Source organism: Mustela putorius, unplaced genomic scaffold, assembly GCF_011764305.1.
Source record: "Mustela putorius furo isolate JIRA1106 unplaced genomic scaffold, ASM1176430v1.1 tig00000407_pilon_pilon_pilon, whole genome shotgun sequence".
Classification (NCBI taxonomy): domain Eukaryota; kingdom Metazoa; phylum Chordata; class Mammalia; order Carnivora; family Mustelidae; genus Mustela; species Mustela putorius.
The window spans coordinates 10,915,061-10,942,178 of NW_025421373.1; the positions used below are offsets into that span (position 1 = coordinate 10,915,061).

Below are 27,118 nucleotides of genomic sequence, written 5' to 3' on the forward strand. Positions count from 1 at the left end.
GCAATAGAAATGAGTTTTTATTTGTAAAAAGTTACAAAATGATATTGTACAAAAATAAAGTCTGTAGAGAACTTTGGTTGTATAACACAAATGACTGAGACAGATCAGAGAAGTCAGAACTTCCAAAGAAGTGCACTCCCTACCAGATCAGATGGTAATCGCAATGATACAGAAAAATCACAAACTTTACCCTTTTTGTGGATTTGGTAGAGTGATTAGCTTCAGTTAAAACTTGCTTGTGGTGATGCTGGGAACGAGCTGTCCACATCCACTGTGTCCTAGAGCCCCTGTGAACAAGGACTTTTCATGGGAATCGGGGCAGCGGGGGGCGGGGGGGAACTGAGGCTGACCCCTGGGGACGCCAGCCACCAAATCTGCCAGGATTGTCTGAACCAGACAGACGGTCCTGGGGCTACGTCACACTGTGCTTCACAAATGACCAGACGGCTGGGTCTGTCACTGTTTGAAGCAAGCTGCTCTTCGACGAGGTCCCCACTCTGGTCCCAGGGGCAGGGGGGTCCTTTTACTTTATCTCCAAGTTGTGCAAGGGGAACAGAAAAGACAGGGACAGAATGATGGTGAACTTGGGTCTTTGGGGGCGTGGGGGAAGGGATGTCTGCTAAATGGTGCCTCTTGGTTACTTTGCAAAATTCACATGATTGTTTGAGGGAGGCCATAGGTCACTTAATTGCTAAATCTGTCATACTTTTGGGCTATTAGCCACTCGGATAGTGATAGATGATTTCCTTGATAAAAATCCCTTTTATGAAACATGCAACAAACTCTTAATATAGGGCCCAGCTCCTCGTGCCTCGTCAGCTGCCAGACAATCCCACATCCGGGACTCGTGTGAGGAGCTGGTTGTTCCAGCCTTATGCCCCCGCCCCTCCAAAGGCTTTCATCGTACAGGTAGGACATTCTGTGGGCATGAGACTGGGTGTGTGTATGCGGCTGGGTCAGATATCCTCCCTTCTGGGCCACCTCCTTCTGACAGGGACAGCGACCGTTACCCCCCAGGGGACAGCCAAGGGGCTTTTACGGCACCCAGATAGATCCCGCTTCTGGAAGGCGGGCCACGTGCTCCCTGGCTACCCTGGGCGTGAGCACGTTTCTCTAAGAAGACAGTGGTGGATGGAAGGACAGGGGAAGAGTCGGGACAGACCATGGCCGGCTGACAGGATTTGTATCTTACTTTTAGGTCAACACTGACTCCAGGACTACTTACTAAAAGGGATTTAACCTTTCATATACACGGTTATGCATGTCATAGATAGATACACGCGGAAGGGAGTAAGGGCTTACATACAACAGAAAGGGGAGCGTGTGGCAGACCTGCTCAGCGACAGAACAGCGAGGACGTAAAACCAGAGCCCCCGGGTCTTTGCCCACCGCTCCCGAGAGGGGGCCGAACCGAAGCGCTCCTTCTGCCGCATTCCTTTTCTCAAAAATAAAAATAGGGAAGAGGCTGAGATGGGGTTGGGGGGGAGATGAGGGAGGGCTTTTCTTAAAAAGGTAAAGTAAGTGATTTTTGCCTACTGAGAAACTTTTTAATACTTTGAAAAGCATGGACCCTTGTTCCCAATCAAAATTTCCTTTGTCACTTTTCTTTGCATTTTGCGACCACATATGCTTTGGCACCTTGAAAAGAAACTTTAATAAATAAGGGGAGAAAAGAGCAACTCATTAGTGAACGGTAATAAATAACAATAACTTAAATCTCAATAAATATCTTCTCTATATTTCTGTATCTGAAACAGATGCATTGCATCGAGTAGCTTCTCTGGTCACTGGTGACCATGCTTAAACGGAGCTGGGGGGTATGTAACCTCTGTCTCTTTGTAAACCGGCAGGCCCAGCGGGTCCCCCTGCCCCCGGGGCGGCTGGGGGGCCTTCCCCACTTGCTCTCCTGCAAGAATGCTGCCGAAAACCACAACTGGTTTCCTGTTTCCAAGGTCATCAAGGAAATACCTTTGGGTTTGTTTTTAGTCATGAGGACAGCCTTTTTGGTTCCTAGCCAACTTCTTCCTGCCCCACACACCAGGTTCCAAATCCATGACCGACTGACCGTTGGCAAACCATGCTGGCTTTAGGAAACCTCAGGCTTCAACTTTCAAATTCAAAGGGAACGATCTCTTGTGTCTTTGCTTTTGGTGTTGCGTTGTGTTGTTTTGTTTTTTCTTCCTCCTCTCCGGGGTATGTTTCCGCTGAGTGACAGAAAAATAAGCCTTTCTTGCTTTCAGCAGTAAAACGTCGTGACAAGGAATGACACCAGGATGACCGTTTCCCAGGTGTCTCCAGATGTGTGAAAATAAACCACAGGAGATACACTGGTCTGGTTTCAAGTGCATCCGCAACTGTGCCCGGGGCCAGCCGTGGTGGGCTGTGTCTGATGATGGGAAACACCCAACCAGGGACCCCAGCCCTAAGCTGCTGGTGACATCGGCTGCCGGCGACATTAGCTGCCGGCAGGGAGAGTCCAGATGGCTGTTTCCTCTCCCGTCCAGTTCTCTGTAGCTGAATCTCCCTCCACCAGGCTCCCCCAACGGCTGCCTTCCTCTTCCTCCTCCTCTTCCTCCTCCTCCTCCGTCCTCCGCCTCCGCCTCCTTGGTCCTCATCTTCCATTCGGGGCTAACTTTTCCTGGGAACCTTGGTCCCTTTCTTTGCACTGTAGCAGGAATGCAATACACAGCAGTCTCTGGAGCCGGAGTCAGACACACCCACACCTTTTAGCGGAATGCTTTCTTAGAATATGGTAAACCAGGTTGTCATCTAGAAACGATAGGTCGTCATCGTAGGCGATGGGTCTGCAGCAAGCCTGCCCGACTTTGTCACTCACCAGCCTCCTATTTTTGGATAAGTTCTTTAATATTTTGTCGTACATGGTCTCGGCCGCGTCACAGGAACCACTGCAGTACCGAAAAATCAGTTCCTCCTTGGTTTCGTAGCCCAAACCCAGGTCAGTGACGTTTAAATGTATCGCCGTCAAGACACAGCCCCGGTTTCTGCCCCGCTGTCCTCGCCGCCCTTTCCCCCTGGAACCTTCCGGGCTGCCGGCCGCCGCCTGGCGATTCCGCTCTCTCCGGGGTGGCATGGCCACTTGCTTCTCGGGCGACCTCTTCAGCCTTCGGATGGTGGCCTGAATAAAATCCATGACGTCGTCAAACTGATCAGAATAATCTTCTGGCACGTTTGCTGTTCAGCAAGAAAACAGAAAAGGTCACATGAGACGACAAGGAGATGACAAGGCTCGTTTCAAGTGGGCTTCTCCTGGAAAGTGCCTCCACAGTTAGCCTAGCAGGGACGCCCAGTGGAACCAGCAGCTGGGTCAGGCTAAGTAACCAGTGCAACCTCCCCCCCCAACCCCTACCGGGAGCAGAGGTGAAAATGCACCCTCAGAAGGGAAAGTATCCAGTTAAAAGAGGAGACTAAAATAAATGAATGGATGAATGGATGAGGGAACTGGCATGTGGGGATAGACATACTTCCTTGCAGAAAACAAGTCCTCAGAAGCACATCTTCCATTTGAATAACATCTGTCTTTTCTTTTTTTAATTTTCTATTTTTTTTTAAGATTGTTATTTATCCATTTGTTAGATAGAACACGAATACGCTGAGCTGGAGACAGAGGGAGAGGGGGAAGCAGGCTCCTTGCAGAGCAAGGAGCTCGATGCGCGACTCCATCCCAGGATGCTGGGATCATGACCTGAGCCTAAGGCAGACGCTTAATGACTCAGCCACCCAGGTGCCCCAACATCTGCCATTTTTTAACCAGTCTGTGTTGCAGTTGCTGGGAGCAGGTGGCTCCTTGAAGGCCATTTTTCTTGGCTGAGAATCAGAGCTGGAATAGGGGCTCTCCGATGGAATGAGGAGGCAGCTCTTCTCAGAAGTTGGAGAACTTGGGGTTAGAGCAAGGATTCCCAGTCTCTTAGAGTTTTCTGCTCTGTTGCAGCATCTGCTTTGGCTGATCAAATAAGAGGTGAGGAGCTGTTTGAACAATTTAATGCATTTCTAAAAGAAGAAAGCCACTTAAACCCCTCATTATTAGGGCCTAGAACTCTTATGCTCCCCTCATCCCCATTAAAGGTAACTTAGCATGTTTAGGGGTATCTGTGGCTCAGAAAAAGACACCTCAAAGTAGTCATTGGCAAGAGTGAATGTATTTTGCTGAGACCACGGTAAAGCAGAGAAGGATTACTTTGTGCCTGACTCCTACCAAATTGTTTTGCCGTGGATTTAAAAAAAAAAAAGATTTATTTATTTATTTACTTGGCAGAGAAAGAGAGAGCACAAGTGGGGAGCACAGCAGACAGAGGGAGAGAGAGAAGCAGTCTCCCTACTAAGTAACAAGCCCGATGCGGGGCTTGATCCCAGGACCTTGGGATCACAACCTGAGCCAAAGGCAGACACTCAACAGACTGAGCCACCCAGGGGCCCCTGTCATGGACTGATTGTTAAAACACATATCAGGAATCCTGTGTGTAAAACAAAATCCAGCTAAAGCAATTTAACTATACCAATTGCTTGATTAATTGATAAGTCTATTGATGAACACTGATCTATCTAGATTATATAGAACATATAATCTAGGATACATAGTAATGAAGAGTGCAGATTGTGTGGAACCCCCAGAATACCTCATTGTCTGATATCTGGGATTTGGCTTTGGAAAGTCCTGCTGCCTGGAAGTCACGAAGCTGCTCCCACCCTGGTCTGGGCCCATTGTCTCTGTTGGGATTACCGCAGCCGCCTTCAGCTCCCTCTTTCCAGCCTTACCCTCCTTCAACCTATTTTCCACTCAGCAGCCATAGCTGTTAATGTGGGTCATGTCTGCTCTGCTCCAGACCCTCCAATGGCTCCCCATTTCTCTTGGAGTAACAGTCAAAGTCCAGGCTGGCCTAAGGCCCTCGCTGGCCTAGCCATTCCTTCTCCTCCAGCCTTGGTCACCTCTGATCTCTTCTACTTCTCTTTTCCCTTACTGCCTCTCCTCCAATTTTCCAGGCCTCCTCGCCACTTCTCACACTTAGGGTTTCTCAACATTAGCCCCACTGACATTTTGGGAAGGATCTTTCTTTGCCGCGGGAGGCTGTTCCCCACACTGTAGGTTGGTAAGCGTCATTCCTGGCCTCTAGCCAGGAGATGCCAGTGATATCCCCCCACCTTTCCTAGACATTGCCAAATGTCCCTGGGGGCAAAAGCACCCTGGGTTGAGTATCACAGATCAGACACAAGCAGGAGCTCGGGGCCGTTGTGCTGTCTGTTCCTTCTCTGCCTGTAACACTGTTCCTGCACAGCGCGCAGTGGCTCACTCCCACAACCCTTCAGGTCTTTGCTCAAATGTCACCACCACCAAGTCCAACCCTGACCTCCCTGCCTTGCTTCCCCACCCTCTACCATAATACTATCTTTCAGCGTATTATAGAACTGATTTCTTAAGTTTTTTATTTGTTGTCTGTCTTCTCTGATAGAAAATCAACTCCGGGAGGAGGGACCTTTGCTTGGCTTGTTCCCCCATGGACCCCCAAGCACTTAAAATAGGATCTTGTCCCTGGAAGCCCACCATAAATTTTGAATGAAATAGGGCACTTCATAAGGGGAGAAGAAGGAGTCCTTAATTTTTCAAGGGGACGCTTAGACTTCGGTTAAGAACCACACCATCATGAAATAAACAGCTCTCAGGTAAACAGCCCATGATGTCACATGGGAAGCAGCCATGCCCTGAGTGACACTGTCATTTTCCACCTGAGAGTGAAATATCTAGCTGGCCTGCTTCCTGCAGCAGGCAAGTCTCTCAAGGTCTGACTCCCCACAGGGCTTTTAAGGGGCTCTCTCTGGGAGGACTGGTGTGGGAGGAGCTCTGATTAATCATTTCCTTGGAACCCCTTTCTAACTGAACTTAAGAACCTTTAAAATACAAAAACCTTTAAATCACTCTGTATAAAGAAATGAATGGCTTGAAGAATGAGCTCCTTATGCTATTTGTAATTTTTTTCCAATAATAAGCTCTGAAGAGGAAATTAGATGTGCTCAGTTTCAAAAAACCATTCTTGTATAGAAATCTGAACTTCTAAAATTGATATTTTAGAGGCGATTAATCAAAGTTCTGCAAAAGTCTTCATGTTCCCCCAAAAGACCCTTTGTATGACAAAAGGACTCACGTGAAGGGGACCCCCCCCCCAACTCTATTCAAGAATTCTTGAATAGATCAGTAACTTAAGAACCTGGGGCATAGAAAGCCAAAATTGATTAAGAACTGAAGATTATTCAGAAATCAGGATGAAACCTTACTAAAATCTTAATATAAACACATAGGAAAACATTCGAGTTATAAAAGTTCAACTTAAACTGGTTTAGGGACTCATTAATTTATGCAATGATAAATTACATGCTTTTATATTACAGGAGTTATAATAACAATTTGAATCAGTATTTGTTCTTATTTATTGCCTGATCCTTTCAAAGTTCCCCCAAAATCATTTTCCCACCTTTTTATGACATTTTGACTACATGGCTCTGTCCATTGATTTTGCTTGCAGGTAAAATACAGAGCACCCTGCTAAATTTGAATTCACATAAATTGCAAATACATTTTTCGCATAAGCAGCCCTAAATGATGTTTGCAACATACTTATACTTTGTTATGAGAACGTTTAGTTCCTTTATTTAAAATTCCAATTGGCTTTTCAAGGTGAAGAGTATAGCGAAGAGAATGCACCAGCCACTTATGCTTTAGGGTAAGGTGGTAAACGGATTATTAATCCTGAATCAAAAGGCTTCCAGGAACCTGGGAAGCAGTCAATAAATGCTTGATGTAAAACCGAAGGATATAGCTGGTAAGAACTTTTCCTTCTGGTGGGTAATGTGGAAATATTTATCGAAGCCCCAGTTTTAGGCTCCAAATGATTCTCATTGAGCCCAGAGGGTATTTTTTTCTTTCCTTCTTCCCTTTTTCCTTTCTTCTCCTTAAAAAATAAAGCATAAATAAATAAATAAATATTTAGTTTGCAAGTTTTACATGGATATGAATTTTGGAAACCAGAAAAGGGTAACGTTCTATTTTCCAAGATGGGTCAGGTGGGTGGCGACATTGCCGCCGACCCACATTAGATTTTCCAAACCACAGAGCAAATAGGCCTGTCTCTTCCAACTAGATTCCTCATTCCAGGCCTCTTGATGCTGACTGAGTTCCCTTATGGAGAGGCGCCTTAATTTATCAACACGAGGCATTTCGGGTGCACGAGGAGCTCTTCACTTCACTGAGTCTGTTCTTAGAAATTCTGCAGAGGCCTCGAACCCCGGGCTCCGGCCAACCCAAAGCTGCCTCTATCTTCCAAGAATTCATGGAGCTGAGGGGAATGTAGGGGATTAGGGTTTGGATTAGTTCCCTAAATTAAAACTTAATGGCATATCACTTTCTTCTGCATCCTATAAAGGGCTTGGCAAAATGTCAGCTATACAAACAGCCCTCGTGAGTAGTAACTTTGATAGTAAAATACTTGCAAACCACAAAAGAGGAGCATCATTTTAAAAAAATAGGTCAAACACTTGCTCTTTTCCCAGACCTGCTTGGAGGATATGTCTTGGAAAATCATGTCTAAAAGCTAAAGTTTTTGAAAAAATCAATATACTCAAATGCATTTAAAGTGACCCTTCAGTATGCAACCAGATATTTTGGCATTATTCTCTTTAAAATATTTTAACTTTGATGTGTCCTTTGTATAAACAGTGCTATTTAAACAAATGAAACCTTGTACTGGGGGAATATTTCTGGGAACAAACCGTTCACAGCAGAGACCTTGCCTCTCTTGATTATGGGGAAAGACAGTAAAGTCACCTCAGGAACAAAGGACTGGGATACTGACCATTTTGTAAAGGTAATTGAGTTTTTATAGGAACAATGTAAGGACACAGAGTACTTCTTGTAATAGCCTAAGTAAAAAGTACATATTCAAAACATTATCTTAGTTAAGCAGGCATCCCATGGACAAAACAGTCTCCTAAATACTAGATTTCTCTTAAGAACAGTACAGTTTAATCAAAGGGGTCCTTTTATATTCATATCACATTGTCTGCCTCTCTGCCCCAGCCAGGCTGTTGAGTGGGGTGGGGGGGGGTGTCTAAGCCAGCCTTCAGCTTGTCTTCAACCCATGGGCCCCAAAGGGAGGCAGCACAAGGAGAAGACTCCTCCCCCAGCGTGCGAGTGGGCTCTGGGGACAGAGGGAAGGTCCCTGAGGCTCTGAGAGTTCCAGAAAATAAAAGGGGGAGGGGGATAGGGCTAGATCCTGGTACCCACAGTAGCCTCTCTTAGAGGAACAGTCTTCCAGGCCAGAGTCAGCCTCAAGGATGCAGGGGCCTGGGAGAAAAGTCTGTTTCTTGTTCTGGGGGAAGACTAGCGTCTGTACTCCACTGTAAGATAGCCAGCTGCTATGTACCAGAAGAGCAAGGGTTAACACACTGAGGCCCACGGGTGAGTTACTGCATAAGCCAAGGCCACACAGGTCTTATTCCAGGTAGTGCCCCGTGCCAGTGGGTACACGCTGGGGGAGGTGGCTGGGGGAGGTAAGGTCATGGGAGGCTACATCCGGGCTGCTGAGGTGCTGGGCAGCCTGTCCTCACAGGGAGAGCCTCCCCGAAAAGGCTGTCCACAGACAGGAGGCGAGGGGAAAACCTGGGGGTGGGAGTATTTAATCGGATATCTTTACGTGCCTGTACCCCAGATACAGTCCTGCCTGCTCTGTAGAGTACCCACATGCAGAACACAAGTTCTATCTATATACACACACATATGTACATACATGTGTGCATACACGTGTGCACATGCATGTTTATATGAAAAGAATCAGCCTGACTGATAGAGCTTCTCCAGAAAATTCCCAGCCCATGTCATTCTTTGGAATACATTATTTTTACTTTTCAATAAAATATAAACGTGATTTTTCTTTACTAATACTTAAGTACTGAAATATTGTAAGTATTAAAAAACTTAAAAATTCCTCGCATTGCAAAATTTCATCATTCTATGTTTTAAAATAACAGCTTCCTTGATGCACATAAAATATTACCGCTATAAAGGAGAGACGGATGCCTCTTTTCCTACAACATCAACTTTAAGCCCCACAACATCCCTGCAAGGCTAACTAGGGAATGGGTATTATTTTCACTTCACAGATTGGGAAACTGAGGCTCAGAGAAGATGAAAAGAAAGGCCACGTGACTCATAAATGTGGTCTCTTGGTTTAAAGTTCAAACTTAATCTAAGGTTCCATGCTATATCTGTTTCTAAGTACAAAAAAAAAAAAAAAGCTTACTACTATGCAGCTTTTTCAGTCTCAGGGCATGTGGTAATTTACTCTGGAACAAGTTGAAGATACGCTGATTTCACCTGTACACATTCACCAAATTCAGTGAGAAACAGACATTCTGTTGGAAAATTCAGCACAAACTGAGTTACGTGAAGTAGATGCTAAACTCGGGCTCCTGCGGGCCACGGAATACAGTAAGTCGTCTCCGGCAAGGGAACAGCCATGCTGTTCAGGGCCACCTCCTGTACCCTGGGTCTTGCATATCACTCTAAGGCAGAGCTGGCAATTTCCCAGTTAAAACCGGAAAACCAGCAGCCAAGGGTGGCGGCAGATTCCGACAGAGAGGCCCCATCTCCGGAAGCTCCTCAAACTCACTCTGGCACCAAACGACGAGGCTCTCAGGGCAGAGCTAGAGAGAACACAGCCTCGAATTCCAGTCTGGGGTCAGTTCCTGACCATCTGAGGACCTTGGGCCAGTCACTGAGTCCTCCTGAGCTCCACCGGACCTTCTCTGGGGCCCTCCCCAGTGCTAACGGCCTGAGATGGGGATGGCCTCCGTCCTGGGGGCGCGGGGGCGGGGGGGGTTGCTGAAAACATTCATTTTGGGTGGCCTCTGTCAGGGAGAGGCCCTCTCTGGCTGTCACCCCAGTGGCGTTCTGCCCAGGGCCCCTGAAAGCCCCTGGGAGGTATTTTAAGGTCTCGCAGTTCTTGACCTTTTCAGTTTTCCTCTTGGCTCAGTGCGTTGGTTACATCTGAAATAATCACCACGGCATGTCTCTCAACTCAACATCTTCCTCTGCCCATGCAGGAGAGGTGAAAAGAAGTGTAGAAAGGGTGCTGAGTCTCAAGATACCCTAGGTTCTAGGGGGTTCTCGGGGTTTCTAGGGGGATGCATCCTTACACCTCAGTCTCCATCTGTAAAGGAAGGGATGAAGCTGATGGCCTCGGAGAGGACATACTCCACCAACACGCTGTCAGCCTTCCGTCTCCATCGACGGGAAGTTGAAGCTAAACTTGCCATTCTCTTCAAAATCTCTATTTTATCCATTTCTGTTTTCGCCGCTTCGAGCATGCTTGGGTCATACCCAGCTTATGATTCCAAGGTTCGAATCCCCCACTGTCACTGCTACCAAATGATTCACGGGTCCAGCCTGGCTTGCAAGCTTGCAAGTTGACTCTGGTTCTATTTGACCTTCAGCGACCTCTGAAATGTGTGGTGTTATTCCGCGACCATGTTCTAGTTCTCCGAAAAATTCTACAGAGTTTTGTCATCTGCTCCTACTTATGTGTTAATTTTGCCACTTATTTGAATTAATTAAAAATAAAAAGCCTATGGGTCACTAAGCACCAGAATGCAGATACGTGTCACATTATGTAACGATCACCATCGTTTTCCTATTTTAGACAAAGTACTCTCCCAGATTAGATAGACCGGCCTAGTCCTTGGGTACTCCTGAGTTAACTTCAAGAGGGGTCTATGGCGTCTAGTTCCCTAAGAGTAACTCACCAATTGAGGCGGTTTACTAAGTCACTGTGACCATTGCCAGAGCTATAGTGCATCCTCTGCATGACCCGTGGTTTGTTGACAGGAAGGCATGACATGGGTTTATTTGAAAAGTATTCGCTTTGTAAAAACACCAGTGTTTTGTTGTTTAAAAAAAGCCTTTCTGGATCCTCTCAATGCAGAAGAAAAAGACCCAACTAGTATGCAAACCATTTCAGAATAAACCTTCAAGAAAAAGGACCCTTGAGTATACTCTTAGAAGCCACTTTGCTCATCAAAATGCCATTTTTTACCATCTCCAGCTACTTTGACCAACATCTCACACGAGTATTAGATATACAGTCTTGAACTTTTATCCCACAACTTAACTAAGGAAACCTGCCATGAGGGTAATGGAAATTATTCCAGGAAGACAAATAGCCCCGAAACCTTACCGAGGAAGAGACAGACAGTGTACTCATTTTGCCATCAGATTCTGATTGCCCGGCTCTGATTTCCACCTATGTGGTCCACGCTTTCATTATAGTTATGTTAATAATTTTACAGTAATACAGCATGGCTCCCCTGGAAGGAAAATGTCCATCCTCTTGCTTTTAAGTCACAAACACACCCCACAGGGTGTCCATTTGTTAACTAATCCGTGAACACCTGGCGTGAGCTAAAAGCACTTCACGGTCTGCAGTAAACACCCCCATGCTAACGAGCGCACCCCATGAGCTCTGTGATTGCATTTATGAAAACCTTACGGGAAGGTGAGAAAGTTACCCAGTAAAATTAAGCACTCAAATAGCCACTTGGGAAAAGAATCCCTTGCGGTGTTGAGGCAAGTGGGTTCTGAGGGGAAACTCCAAAAGGACCCTGGGAGCAAAGGAACCTTTGCTTCTCCCCTCCCACAAAGCCCTGCGTGAGGCCAGAGGCCCCACAATGCTCCGGGGCTCTGTGTTCTCATTCCCTCAGACCCTCCCAGGGGCCCACTGAGCTGGTGGCTAAGAGGAACGCTGAAGGTCTGAGGGACTTGGGCAAGCAGAGGACCAGCAAAAGGAGAGGAAAATACAGGGGGTAAAAGAAAAGTGTTCCCTGTCATTTGAACTGGATTCCTACGGTCAAATGTGAGGAGGGACTTGCTATGCAACCCCCCCCCCCCACGTGAAAGAATTTACTGGCCTCTCAAAGACTCTTCATGGAATCAGCTATACAGATCATTCAAAAATGATTGCATTTATAAAATCAGCCTTCCACCTCAGTGAGAGAGGGGTGCTTCTTGCCCATCTCACTCATTTTACTGTGAGGCCACACTGGGACCATGCAGGCATGCGTGGCTCTGGAGGAAAAACCGGTATTGGTGGCTCCTGATGTAGGACACATCATCAGGAACTCAGTATTCTGAGGATTTTTACCTGAATCTCGTAACATGGAAAAAGTCACACAAATCCCAATCGAAGGGCAAGTCTACAAAAGAGCAGGAAGACAGCCTGAACTCTGCAGAACTTTCAGCGTCATGGGAAGAAAAGGCTTGGAGCTATTCTCAAGGAAAATAAAGAAAGGTGATCAATGGGGCATCTGGGTGCCTCATTCGGTTAGGGGTATGCCTTTGGCTCAGGTCCTGAACCTGGATCCCAGGATTGGATCCCAGGATCCTGAACCTCAATCCCAGGACTGAGTCCCAGATGGGGCTCCCTGCTCATCGGGGAGCCTGCTTCTCCCTCTCCTCCTTGCTTGTGTTCTCTTTCACTATCTCTGTTGTTATCTCTGTCTCTGTCTCTCTCAAATAAATAAATAAAATCTTTCCTCCAAAGAAGAAACATAATCATCAAATGCAATTTGTGATTCTTGATTCAGGGGAAAAAACACATAGGATATTATTGTCACAGCTGGGGAAATACGAATATGGATTGTGTATTGGATAACAATATTGTTAAACTACCTGAGACTGATCATTGAACTGTTGTAATGTAAGGTAATATCCTTGTTCTTAGATGGTACAGAAGCATTTGATGTTATGTTTGCAACCAATTCTCAAGTGGATCAGGGGACAAAAATGAAGCAAAATGCTAACAAGAGGTCAGTCTTGGTGAAGGACACGTGGTATTTATTGTACTATGAACCATGTACTATGAAGTCCCATATGAATAAACCAAGATATGCTGAAGTGGGTGGTTGCATATTTCATTCTGGCCAGACACTCACGGCAAGGCTCTGGGCTTCCCCCCGACTGCCTGTCCACCTACCCAACCATATCTTCATCGTGTAATTAGGATCCAGAATTGTGATGGTTGTCATGGATGTATATTCACATGTGTCTTTGAACTAGAAATGAAGTCTTATCTTTTCCGACCAAAAAGTCCATTTATCTGGGCTAATTCGTTTGCTAGTTTCCCATGAATTGAAGAAACTAAATTTGCAGCTCGAAGATTTCACGACAAATATATGTGAAGCCCACCTACAGTTCTCTAATGGGCTGGAAATTACATCTCGTACGACTATTAAACTTGTGATTCAAAATTTTAGGTATCCTCTTAGAAGTGTGCAATAGTTTTTCAACATTCTTTCTGCAGATTTACAGACAAAAAAGATTGAAGACTTTTAAAACCGTGGCTTTCCACCTCCATGACCTTATTAAAGCCATGCAAAAAGTGGGTTTGCCTCTCCTGAGCTAACTGGTAGATTCCCAATAGTGACCCCAGATCTCCCTGTGCAAACTCACTCCTGCTCCCACCGTGGGGGTGACTCTGGCCCTTATGCATTGACCCTGGATTTCCCATGTCAGTGTCTCCTTCCCCAGGGCTGAACAGGACTGCTCTGAGAAAAAGTACCTCCCGGAAGGCCTCCCAAATTCTGTCAGCCTACAAAACATATGAGCAGAACTCACTTGTCCCCACATGTTAGGAAGCCTCTTCTCACAGCTACAGGCATTGGTGGTATTGGCATATGTACAGAAATTCATGTTTCCTCCTTAAAAGCTGCTGATCCGGACTTCAAAGTAGCCACTAAAAATAGGAGCCTAAGCCCACTGCCACCCAAATGGAAATGAAAAAAGACCTTAGGGGTGTCTGAGTTCCTCCGAGGGTTAAGCGTCAGCCAGGTCAGCACATGACCAGCTCAGGTCATGATCCCAGGGTCCCAGGATTGAGTCCCTCTTGGGACTTCTTGCTCAATGGGGAGTCTGCTTTTCCCTCTGCCTGCCACTCACCCTGCTTGTGCTCTCTCTCTCTCTCTCTGTCAAATAAATAAATAAATAAAAATTTAAGGGCTTAAAAAATTTAATATTTCCTCCTTCTATTAGCTGACTCTTTGGACTTTCTTGAAAAATCTGTGTTTCAGGGTTAGTGAATGTATTTTTAGCAAGCCAATGTTTGTGTTTTCTTAATCTACTAATATGGGAGCACAGTCTGTGTAAAGCCAAGAAATACTGGCTTTGAGGCCAGAAGTCTGAACTCTGGCTTCACCACCTACTAGTTTCGTGACCTTGAACAATGCTCGAGGTCCCATTCCTTCATCTGTAAAATGGGATACAAGTATCTCCTCCCATCCAGTAGAGCTCAAACGTACTCAATTTTTGGACAAGCTACAAAACTTATCCGTTTAAAAAACGGAGTCAACCCTCTGGATAGCCAAAAGGTGCTATGACAATAATTTTAATAATCAGTTTTTATTTGTAGTTATTGACTTCCTTGAGGATTAATACCTTGATTCAACGGTGCCTGTGCCTAGAACATGCCCTTTTTTGTGCCCTTTTAAAACATGAGAACACAATACCTCAAAATGAAAAATATGCCTAATGCTACAGACTCCACTCCCAAGCAGCTCGTGTGCCTGAGTAGCTTTTACAGTGAGACGGCTTTGCAGCGAGAGCCCACAGCCACAGCCACCTGCCAGCTCAAGATGCTCCCGCAGCCCTCCGCTGCCATCAAACACAGCAAACCCCTCCTTGTCCCAGATTTATAGCATCTCATCATCTGGGGATCACCTGCGGAGATCCCCTAAATTTCATACCACTTCCCGCCACCTGTCCTCAGCTCTGGACAGGAGGTCTGGCCTCCTCCTTGGGGTTACCACCTGCCCTGCCCCATATCATGGTCATAAATTTGCCCATGCTTCTCCCTAGTCTGGAATGTGTCTTTTCCCCTTTCCCTTCTCTTCCTAATACCCATCTTTCAAGTACCAGCTCAAATCCTCCCTCTTCCCTGAATCCTTTCCTGCTGTGATCTCCAAATCCCAGTGACCTCATTGCTAAGAATTCTTACCATGACCTCAGCTAATATAAGCCCCTTGATAGACATATCGGTCTGTCTGACAATCCGCCCACCCACCCATCTGCTTCTCCATAGTTTACAACCAGACCATAAGCTGTTTAAGTTCACCATTTTGTCTTTTTGATGCCACACAGCACCTAGTACATGGAAGATACTTAATACTTGCTTCTTGATTGAGCTCAAGTGATTAATTAAAGAATAAGTGTTTTAATTGAATGAAGGTGCAATGGACCATTAAGTACTAAACGAACAAAGATGAAAGGGATGTTGCCGGGGGGGGGGGGGGGGGGGTGGGTGGGTGGGCTGTCTTTATTTTTATATCACAGAAAAGTAGAGTCTTTTCAGCATAATTCTTAGGCTGTCAGATCAGCCGAAGGTCCTAAGACCGGCCAATCCAAATTAAGCCTGAAATAGATTTCTCTAAACAGCAACAGTGTAATATTGGTCTCCAGACTGGGGCCAGAGTGAGATGCTGGTCTCAGATCTCAAGTGAGGAATCCATTCCTCCTAAAAGGGTCAGACATGAAATTTCTTGATTTCAAAGTCTCATCTCAAAGGGCTGAGTCCTCTTCCAGCTTATATATTTACTTTATCATAGCACTGCTCATTCACATAGGAAAGGAGAAGCAATAGGTAAATGGTGCTTATTCATTCCAAGTTCTACATCTCATAACATAACATTAGATTGGAAAGCTTAACACTGAACTAGCTTCTAGAAACTTCCTTTGCTGGATAACAACAGGCTGAACATTTAGTAAAGTTCACCAGAAGGGTTTTGCTGCGTTTCCAAAACATCTTAAATTAAGCATCTTAAATTAAATATCCACCAGGGATCACTTAAAGCAGAAATACTCAGTACAGGTGGTCTACAACCCACACTCCCCTATCACTTACACATATGGGTCTGCCTGCCTTGGCTCCCTTCTCCCCAGTGGGGGAAGAGGGTCTCCCTAACATGCCCATGGGAAGCTGGTGGGGAAAATTCCACAGGAACTCCATGGGCTCAAGAAAATGGGCAAGGGAAGGAGCTGTGAAACCTGGGAAGAGCCAGGGGCCTGACCTGGGGAGCAGAATCCCAGGCAAGGTTGGCCTGACCAAGTGTTTACCAAATGACAGACTTTGGGGCCCCAATTTGCCTCCTTGTAAGGCTTGCATTTCTTTCACTGTCCACACTATGTTGTGCTGCTTGAAATCCCACCATTTAGAGCAACGTCTTGGCAGAGGCTGAAGGAAAAGGTGGCAGAAAGGCTTTCATCAGGCTGTTGGAAGAAGGAAGATGCCCCTAACAACAGCAGGGTTTACTTATCAGGCACGGGCTTTACAAAGCATTTTCTCCTTTAACCCTCAGAGCAACCCCAGGAAAAAGCTGGAATAACAACCCTGTTTTCCAGGTGAGGAAACTGAGATTTGAGAGATTAAGTAAGAGCTGGTTGTGTGCCAAGGCTGGGACCCAAACCCTCTTCTGATCCAATGGTGGGAACTGGAAATCTCGCTTGTTGGGACTCCCTGATTTCTTGCTCTGTGCCCTCTTTCTGCAACTTATGGGAACTGGCACCCCGGGAAGAGGCTCTAGCCTAATAATACTGTGAACTGTATTTCAGTTATATTATGGTTTACACCTAGATTTGTGTGGGCTGGCCTGGGAACTGGATAACTTGATTGATAAAATTGTTTCCATAGGAAATTTCATGATATGCTACCCAACTGGGGGAAAATAGTCTCATTGTATTACAGTAAGTTGTGTATTACCTGCAATTATAATTTAAGAATGCCCAATCTTTCTTCTAGTTGGCCTCTGGTCACATAAGAAGTCTGCCTTCCTGGTCCAAGGCTGTTCACGTTTAGTTCTGGTTCATAGTACTACTGGATTGTACCACTGCTGGACATACTTCCACTAGATAGTATGTTCCGTGTAGGCAGAGACTTTTGCCTATTATGTGTACCAAAGACCTCCCAGCACCTAGGACAGTGCCTGGCCCCCACGGGCACACATGAACTATTTGTTGAATGAATACATGCTTTCAGATTGCAAATTTTAAAACCACATGCACTTTATGCTTTTGCTTGTGAAACGCATTTAGAGCTGACATCTAGGGCCAAGATCTGACGTACAACTAAGATGAACTAACCTTTAAAAAATTCAGACAACCTTGTGCAATAGGCTTTTAGTCGCTAGATGAAGACCTTCCTCCCACCTAAAGTGTTTTCCCCTAAGCAGTCAAACCGAATGCTCTGCTCTGTGTCTCCATGATTGGGGAAACTCTGGTCCAGGTTCAGCCGACCTGCCTCCCACCTTTGTGGAGCTCTTACACTCTGTGCCAGCTGCTTTACCATGAGGAGGGGAAGGAGTTAACTGTCAGCTCTACAATGCTATGAGGTCTGTAAATTTCACCTTCTGGGTTCCTCCCAGCCTGCTCTAATCACCCTTTGGAGAAGATGTTGGCAAAAAGCAAAATACAAGAAAAAAGATCACTAAAGGGAAAAAGATGTCCTTGGATGCCCCAAAGGGAAAGCCACAAGTCCTTGAGTTTAGACAAGTTCACAGTTGCCACAGGAAGCAGCCACATTTACTTTATAGTGAACCTGTAGGCAAGCAAGTGAGCCAGTTATGCATTCTATGTGGGTAGTTCACCCTGTGAAAATGCTAGGAACAGAATTCTGGCTGTTTTGTTTACACTAGAAGCAGCAGGACATCTGCAACCTCAGGGGTGAGGGTATGAGGCTAGCCCCCTTCAAATAGCACAGGGTGCTTAAGGTGGCACAAAAGCAACTTTGCTCAATCACTAAGTACAGGCATTTGAAAAGTGGAGGGACCATTTTCCCAACGCAACTCGTGACTTAATGTTTTTGTCCATAAACGTTAACCAGTTGCACGGTGTACAGTGTGCAGGATATAAATGTCAGCACCGTGACGGGAGTCTGCTGACCCTGGTTGAGCCTTCGAAGTCTGCACGCTGTCATTCCTCTGCCTTCCCTGCACTAACGGCTTGCTACCGAACTGAACATACCTGGAAAGCAGTCAACTTGGCTTAGAACGCAGCTCAGTTTCTCTTTGGGAACGTTTCTGTTTCAAGTGTCCTCTAGGATCTATTGGGTCTTCTAGCAGATAAAATGGAATTGGGTGTGTTCTGCTAGTTCAAATGTAAACAGAGTAGTAGGAATCTTGGCCATTGATGACTTAGCATCAGTTCTGGAAAAGGGAAGTAATCTCCCTTCTCCCACCTGTCCCTTGTATACCGCCACCTTGCCCTCATCAGTAGGATTAATGCTACCGTGCTTGCTTTGTCACTGGTTCTATCTTACATGGGGCACAGATTTTCTTAGGGTATTATCAAACAAAATGTTTCAACCCTGACTACACATTAGAGTTACCTGGGAACATCTAAATCTCCCAATGCCCAAGCCACACCAGAAACCAATTAAATCTGAAGCTCTCAGGGTGAGGCCCAGCATCAGTGTTCCATTAAGGATCCCTGGGTGATTCCAGTGAGCACGGGCTCTGTCCTTCTGAGTCTTTTCCCAGAGGACAGTGAGGGCAGGACCATGAAGGCCAGGGGACCAAGTCTTATAGCCACCGGTGTTTTGGAGTAGAAAGGCCTCCCCTTACTGTAAGGTTGTAAACTGTTCACGGAGTTGTAAAGTACGTATGTAGGTTGGCCAAAGTCAGAATTAGTTAAAAGCAGAGCCAGATGGGGCACCTAGGTGGCTCAGTGGGTTAAAGCCTCTGCCTTCAGCTCGGCTTATGATCCCAGGGTCCTGGAATCAAAGCCCTGAATCAAGCTCTCTGCTCAGCAGGGAGCCTGCTTCCCCCTCTCTCTGCCTGCCTTTCTGCCTACTTGTGATCTCTCTCTTTCTGTCAAATAAATAAATAAAATCCTAAAAAAAAAAAAAAAAAAGTAGAGTCAGAACCAGGGGCGCCTGGGTGGTTCAGCGGGTTAAGCCTCTGCCTCAGGCTCAGGTCATGACCCTGGGATTGAGCCCCAGGTCCGGCTCCTTGCTGAGTGGGGAGTCTGCTTCTCCCTCTTCCTCTCCCTCTGCTCCTCCCCCGCTCATTCTCTTTCTCTATCATAAATAAAATCTTTTTTAAAAAAAGAGAAAGTGGAGCCAGAATCAAGAGCCAGTATTAAATAAGCCTAGGTAGACAGGTAGCCTAAGTAGTTAGATTTCCATGAATTAATCAGCTTCATAATCAGGCACAGTCATATTTCTCCTGAGCTTTCTGATTAGAGAAGTATTGTCTAACACTGTGTTCCTGTTCCTTTGGCCTAGGCTGTTAGAGTGAATGAAAAGCCACTTACTCAGCTCTCATGGGTACTATTCTGAAGACAATGATACTAAGGGGCATTTTAAATTTAGGTTTCTATTAGAGAAACTTTTATGTACACTAAGGTGGATATTCATGGCTGAAAACGAAACCTTTAAAAATAAATTTATATAACTAATTGACAGAAACTCTTAAAACAGTTACTTTAATTTCAAGACATCAACCATGTTCTTTTGCTAGCCTTAAGTCACTCTTGAAGTCTTAATTCAGTTTAGAAAATGCACTATTTCCTCTTTCTTGGGACTTCTAGAAGAAGAGGCTTTTATTGTTGTAATTAAGCATAAAATAAACATCACATTTCCTGCACTGCATTTTCAGCTCAAGGCCACTAGGTTTGGGGGATTCACAGCTGACTTTCAGGGTTGCTTCTCCTGTGCCTAGGACTTAAGTTTGTTTTAAGTGGAAAACAGTTAGTGGGATAATGGAAGGCCATAGTGGCTAGGGTGATATCTGGGCTACAGCTCACTATTGCTTTTTGGGGGGTTGTGTCAAATTTTCTACATACTTCCCCCATAACCTTTAACTTATAATGTATGCACATACCCTGTTTGATGCAACAGATAAACTGAAGAGCCTAGGACAAATTATATCAAATCATAGTTGACATGCCCTAATAGAGGTCTATCTAAAATATTTTTGAGAGGTAAATCACAGATTTTTATTTATTTATTTGTATGTTCTTTTCTTAAAACTTAGTATCGTCACGTGTAGAGCCAACTACAGCTTTTCCCCCTAGTCCTAGCTAGCACTATTTACCCTTAAGCCTTTCTAGAACCGGAACTTTTCTGAACAGATTTGACACTGCCCAGATACTTGTTCTGGAAATCGAGGCCCTTCTGTGTTTTCTCTGACTCGGGCTTGGTTTTGGAAAACCTCAGCCTCTTCCCTTGCAAGGGCAGTTCAGGATGGAAATACAACTGTTTCCAGAATTCAGCACAGCCAGGCACACCCAAACGGATAAGAAAGGAAAAAACAAAACAAACCGGGAGTGCGTGTGTCTGTTAGGGAAGCGGAGAAAAGGGGACAACTGTGTCTTTTCCTGCGGTGCTGGTAGTGATTGGGGGGAAATGTTCATCCGAATGCTAAACGGGTAGCAAAAAAATGTGATACCCTCTGGGCTAAACAAACCAGCACGTGTCCCATACGGACGGGGCGTCAGGGCTTTGGGGCAGCAGGCGACAGGCACACCCTGGGAGGGGGGCTACCGCGCGGGCGTGGGAGGCCGTCCCGCCGTCCCGGCTGGCTTGGGGTGTGTGCGGGCGGCGGGTGGGGGTGCGTGGGGGTCCGCCGGCGGCCCCCCCTACGCGGGGAGGGAACGGTTCTTACAGTCACGGCTCAGCGCGAAGGGTGCGCGGCGGCGGCCGGGGGAGCGGTCTTCGGCGGGCGCCTCGGGAGGCCTCTTACCGGCGGGCAACGGGAAGGCGGACGCGGTGTGGAGCAGCACCAGGCAGACAGCCACGACATCCCATAACTTCATCTTAGAGTCCCGTCCGGCGGCGGCACCTGCACGGGCGGGGGAGAGGACCGGCGGAGGCGCGTTAGGCCGGGAAGCCCAGGGCGCGGCATCCCCGCGGGTCCCAGGGCCCCGCTCCAAACTCGTCACCGCCCTCCTCCGGGACGGCTGCAGCCCAGCGCTTCCCTGGGCATCCCGCGCCCTCCTTCCAAGTCCCCAACTCACTCCCCGGTCCCGGGGGCGTCCCAGGCGCGGCTAGGTCTCCGCCTCCAACCTACTACCGCCCTTCACTCCTGCCAGCGGATCCCAGGGGTCAGAGTTCCCTGCCGGGCCGGTGCCCCGGCAGGTACCAACACGACGGCACCACAATATCTGGCTAACACGACGAAACCCGTACTGGTGTCCCCACGGCCCCATTCCCTCAAGGGACGAGGGGACAGCCGTCACCCTGCGTCCTCCGCCCGGTTCGGGGCTCTCCCACCTTCCCGCAGCTCCCAGAGGTCCCGGGAACCAACCTTCGAGCCAAGCAAGCGGTCAGCGTTTCATTTTACGAATAAAATCAAGGACCCTTTATCCGGGGTCCAGATGTTGCGGTCAGCTCGCTGGGGCAGGCTTTGTGGCACCCCTCACCCCGCCCGCGCGCTTCATTCCTCCCACTTATTTATAGAAGTTTTCTGTCCCTGAAGGAGTAGTAGGGACTTGGGGACTTCTGGCCTGTGTGGGAACACCTGCGTTACGTTACTTCCCAAAGCATCAGCTAGGTTTAAAATACTACTTCCACCTCTCCAGGTTAGGAACATTAACGTATGAAAGACCTAGGAGAGCATACAATAAGCGCCCAATAACTGCTTTAGCATTGCTGTTAGGTAGGGTTTGCATTTGCCTTGACAATTTTAATGTTTCCTTCTATACCGGAACACCCTCTATTTCACTTTTGTAGTTTTGCGAGATTCTGATCCTCAGTCCCCTCTCCCGGCTCAGAGGAGTCTCGAGCTCCCCACGCTGGGTATCCAGGAGGATGGTACCCTGCAGCGCGGGCAGGGGAAGGCCTAGACCACCAAAGGGTGCGGAGTTGGGGCTCAGTTCTCTCAGCGAGGGGGTTCCGTTTAGCTCCTCAGCCCTCAACACCCCCAGAAAGGCGGCCTACACCAGCGTAGCCGCGGGCGGGGGCGAAAAGGCACTGTCAACTCAGCGCCAGGCCCCACCCAATCAGGGGGTGGAGGAGACCCAGGCACTTCGGGGTGTGGTGTTTCCTCGTGTCTTCCCAATGCCCGTGTTCCAGTTTTCAAGGAAATTAAGTGGAACCTACGGGATTCAAGTAGTTAATTATGCCTCCTCCTTCATATACGATTCTAAGGAAAATCTCCTTGAACTTTCTCCAGGAAGGAGTAAGACAGTGTGCAGGTAAACGCAAAAACTTGGGCTCGGCATCTTTCGGGGACTTCCCAGGCTCACCGCCTCCCGTCCCCCAGCCCTACCCCCATCTCCACCCAGAACTCCCGCCTAGATTCCCTCACAGGCCACCCGGGGAAGCGTTTAATTCGGCCGCCACCTCCCACCGCTGCGGAGACGAGCGTATTTTCCAACCCTCGGGCGTCTGTTAGCTACGCAGCTGTGGGCCTCGGGGTATTTGCAGGAACTGGGAACTCCGGGCAACCTGCAGCTAGCTCCCGGCCCCTCTAGCCCCGCGGGCAGGTTTACAAACCCGGGAAAAAGCAGAGGCTCTAGATTCGGGCGCCTAGGCCCAGGGAACACTGCACCGAGGCCGTGCAAAAGGAGCGCACGGGAGAGAACTGGAGGGGACACCAGGCCTCCCGCCCCCTCGCCGCGGTGCCAGCTCTAGGGTGCGTGCGAAATGGCTGGCGGCCCTGAGAGGCAGGGAGCCCCGGGGTTAATGCGCCATTCCAAATCGCGGTGCCCGCCAGCAGGAAGCGACCGAGGCACCAGATTTCCCTTCCGCATTAAGAGGGTTTTTCCTTTTTTTTCCTGCTTGGCCGAGGAGAGCTTTTTAAATTGGACGTGGGGATCCTCAATTAGAAGTGTGGAGAAGCTGGCAAAAGAGGAAACAGTGGAAAAGTCTCCGCTTCGCCAGAGGAGGCTCCCGGCTCCCGTTCCCGCCCGCGGCCGGGTGCAGCGCAGGCCCGGAAAGCGCTCCCCCACCTCCCCCGCGGCAGGGAGGGCGCATTCCTCTCTGCGAGCACCGCCGGGCCCGGCCCCACTCGGAGCCGCTCTTCAGTTCCCGGTATTTGCTGGGCGGAGGAAGGAGGGGGTTTGGGAGCTGAGCACACACAGTGGTCTGTCTACAGGGAAGCTTTTCCCAGGGCCCATCTGGGCGCCCCCCTCCAACCCCCCGCCACTTCCCGGTTTGTCTTTTTATCGCTTTCTCAAAGCACAGCTGCAGGACGCGTTTCTGCTGCAACCCGCCGCCTTTGCTACGCGCGCGAATTGCTTAGCGCGCTGCCACGTGCGGTGACCACGCTCTCCTCCCGAAGTCGGCTCCGCCAGGTGCCCCCGCACCCATTCTTGTACCCCACAGCCTGCTCCCCCCATGCGCCCGGGACCAGTGCGCCCCGCAGGGCAAAAGGGACGCTTTGCGGGCGCCCGCACCCGGCGGTCCCCAAGCCCGCAGCGGGGGGAAAGGGCGCCCCAGAGGGCCCCAGTGCCCGCAGAAGCCGCCGCTCACGGTGGGGCGCTTCTGGGTTCCCAGCACCAGGGGGCACCAGAAACCGTCCGAGTCTCGTGGCGCCCACGCGGGCGAGAGGCTGCGTCATTTTAAGTATGAAATCCGTGAACAAGCACCCCCGGCCCCCCCATCCTCCCCAAATCCACATTACCCCCCAGAACTTCCGGATGTGCTCACCAGCTTGCCTGCTTTTCAGGTTCCTACCCTCCATCCTCTCTCGGTTTTTCCCTTCCCACCTCACCTGATCTGGTTTCTCGGTAACCTGCTTTTAGACTTTCCCCCTCCCCCAATTCCCGCGTCACCATGACAGCTTCCCCCGGGGTGAGCGCCCCCGCCAGTGCCCCCGCACCTTCCTCTGTCTGGCAGGATGGGTGGTTTGTTTGGGCTTTGCCTTCAAGATTCAGGTCTCAGGGAGAGAAAGGGGAGGCGTGGTGGTGGGGGGCGTGCTGTAACTCGGGGGTTTTCTTTTGGGATAGGGACAGAAGTTCCTGAAGGATGTACTGCTTTTCTTCACTGTGCCTCGTGTCCTAGCCTGACGGAGGACTTATTTCCCCGTAACTGCTGGGCCCAAGACCAGGGTAAATAAAAAGTGGACATTTTCTGCACGCAGCTCTGGGGGAAAGGTCTGTCTGGTAAGGGTCCAAAGACCAGGTTCTAGGTCCCGGGGCATCCGAACCCCTTGCAAGACTGGGCTGGGAACGTTGCGGGCCCCCTGAACACCTGACACTTGTTGAAAAGGCGATACTGTCCCCCAACACCCCAAAAGCGAATGTGTGGCTGAACAGTGAGGGTGACAGTTGGTCCCGGCAGGGCAGAAGCCCAGCAGCTCCCACTTCGAGGGCTTTGCAGGAAGAGGCGCGTGCATGGAGTTGAAAGCTGCATTTCTTCCTCGGAATACTTAAGCGTATTTTCAAAATACTGTGCAAGAGTCGAGCACGCTCTAGCACACCGGCGTCAGAGGCCGGAAGAGTTGTGTTTGTCCCCGCCAATGAGCAAAAATGTTGGGAGCAAGGGGTTGGGCAGACCCTCTCCCCCCTCCCCGGGGCGCGCACGTCGGCTCTGCGGGCGGGTTTGCTACAGCCAAAACTAGGGAGGTGCCAGGAGGCTGGGGGTTCCGGTGAAAGTCCATTCCCCTCCCCAGCGAGGGTTCGTTTTCACCGGGTGGGGCTGGTAAACCAAACCACGGCGCAGTCAGCCCAGAGGTGGTGCAAGGTAGTGGCGGAGGGTGTTAATGGGGAGGTGGCACAGAGTTACAGGACAAAAGAGGTCATTAAAGTGATCACTTCGATGGCCTAGCGCGGAGACTTTGAGGAGTTTTAATAACCTGCTCGAGGTGAAGACCCAAGTCGTGGACTGTCCAGGCAGTCCCTCTCTTAACCTCGACGGGCATGGTTTTCTGAGGTTGCGGGCATTAGGAAAGTGCAAGCGACCGGGTTCGAAAAGGGCGAGGAACATAGCTTTGCAAGACGGCGCCCGGAGGACGTGAGCCCACAGTTTTTAGGCTCTCAGCACCTTTCAGAAGTCCCTCCCCGGGTGTGCGCTTTTCCTCGGAACATACCCCAACAAGCTCAATAGTAGTTACATGCCCGCAATGAGATCTCTGCAGTTGCACGTCCAGAGAAGGCACTTTCTGGTCGCGGTGTGTTCAAAGATGACCCCAAACCTGCCCGTCCCAGGACTTGACCGAAGAGAGGCCCGAGGAGCCAGGGAGGGAAACTGAACCTCTCGGACATTCTGGGGTCCACAGGCATCGGGGCACCAGATATCCTTGCCCACGTGGAGAAGGCAACCGGCGTCTCGGCAAGGCCAGCCCCTCTCGCGTCCAACTTCTCTTTCTCCTCTACCCTCCCGGTGCCTCGGTTCGATCTAGTCTTTTCTTTCCGATCTCACCGCCTGCTCTGGGGTCCAGCCGCACCCCCTCTGTCTCCCGCGCCCTGCAGGCCGCCGCGGCCGCCGGCGACTCAGGCGCCACCCCCCTGTTCCACCCCGGCCCGCTCTCCCACTTACCTCGGATCCGGTCTCCGCAGACCCCCAGTTGGACATTAACTCCAGGAACCCCGAGTCCCAGCCAGGAGCCCCATCCGGGCCGAGGGCAGGAGCGCAAAGCCCCGCCCAACTGGTTAGGGGCACTAATTCGCAATCTTGGGGCAGCGAGGGTGCGCAGGAGGCGGTGGCCAAGACTCCCGCCGCCGCCTCGAGAAGAGCGAGGGATGCCGACAGCTCCCCCGCGGATGCCCTGCACCCCCAGAAACCGAGGTCCGAGCAGCCGCCGCTGCCTTGCGTTGTGGGGTGACTCGGCTGCGCGCGCCGCGCTCTTGGCCGGGGCTGCGCGGGCCCGGGGCGCGGCGGGCGGCTCAGCTGCTGCTGCCGCGCTCTGCGCCTTCTCGGGGCGCAGCGCCTGGGAGCACGAGATGGGCCGGGCTGATGCTGCTGCCGGAGCTGAGGTCTGGCCTGGAAATCCGATCGAGACACCACGTCAACCGGCGCGGGGAGTCCCGTGAAGACATGAGGGCGCCAGGAGCGCAGGCTGGTCCTTGAGAGCCCGGGCCGGGGGGCCGGGGTGGGGGAGGGGAAGCGCGGGGCCCCGAGAGGGGAGGGGTCGGGAAGCGGTTGTGAAGGAGGGAAAGGAGAGCAGTGAGGAGGCGCCCGCGCTCCCGAGGAGGGGACTCGGGGTGCGAGTGGGTGACGCGAGGCGCTCCTCCCCGGGGTGCAGGGAGAGCGCTCAGCGCGTGGAGACGCTGCCGGGTTCGCGTCTCCTCCTTGCCGGGTAGATCCGAAGGAATGTGTGGAGCTCCGCGCAGACCAACCGAAGGGGGCAATCTGAACTTGACCGCGGTGTCGGCGCCAGGCTTTGCCCCAGCGCCCCGCGCTATGATGGAGGGCGCTCCGTCAGGTGGAGGGTTACACTGGGCTTTCCTCGCGCCTGTCGAAGGCTTTCCTTCCTTCCCGGGTGTCTAGCCCTGTCGCGTTTCTGCAGGGCAGAGGGCAGTGGGGAGGAGAGGAGCGGCTTGCCGGAGTCCCCCTCACACTACGAAGGAGAGATGTGCGGGGGCCTAGCCTAGGAGGCAGAGTGTTTGCCAGGGGACGCTGAGAGTAGGGATGAATTTATAGGACTCTCACTCTGTGACGTGCCCTCCAGTGGCTTTTCTGATTCGCTTTCTGACCTAAACACACATTAGTTTAGTCCCCATGCTAGGGCCAACACGGTCTCCAAATACCTGCTGGCTGAAGTCAGAGGCTTTGCATATCATGTATTACATGGCAGGCAATGAAGAAGGCTTCTGAGGCTGGCCGGCTCCTCAGTCCTAGGCTCCATTTTCATGCTGTTGTAATATAATATCAGACGTGGGGTAGGCACATACATTCAAAATCCCAATTCCAGAGGGGTAAGATCATTTTATCAGGAACAGGTCAAAGGAGGTTGGGCTAAACCTTCTTTTATCCTGATTTTGCAAAATGTGGATGGGAAACTTAAGCAAGCACTCCATTGGATGCTGAGTTTCCAGGGAGCTGAAGACCCAGCTCCCTTTCCTGATCTCTGTGAGACCTTTGAAGCATTCCTTTTGTTGGTTAGCTTACCACCAGAAGCAGCCAGAGCCTTC

The 27,118-nt window shown here is 49.5% G+C and overlaps 1 protein-coding gene across 1 annotated transcript; it reads right to left on the reverse strand.

Moving 5' to 3' along the window:
- On the reverse strand, window positions 1–25,645 carry GDNF (glial cell derived neurotrophic factor). Its single transcript, XM_004737992.3, has 3 exons — window positions 25,524–25,645; window positions 20,707–20,883; window positions 1–3,192 (listed from the first exon to the last, which is right to left on the reverse strand). The coding sequence occupies exons 2-3, from the start codon at window positions 20,855–20,857 to the stop codon at window positions 2,708–2,710; spliced, it is 636 nt and encodes a 211-aa protein (XP_004738049.1). The 5' UTR covers window positions 20,858–20,883; window positions 25,524–25,645; the 3' UTR covers window positions 1–2,707.
- Between the last annotated feature and the right edge of the window lie 1,473 nt (window positions 25,646–27,118).

Coding starts and splice junctions, on each gene's coding strand:
- GDNF (XM_004737992.3), bottom strand. CDS start 20,857: ATGAAGTTATGGGATGTCGTGGCTGTCTGCCTGGTGCTGCTCCACACC. Junction 3,193..20,706: donor CTTCGCGCTGAGCCGTGACT/GTAAGAACCGTT, acceptor CTTGCTGAACAG/CAAACGTGCCAGAAGATTAT.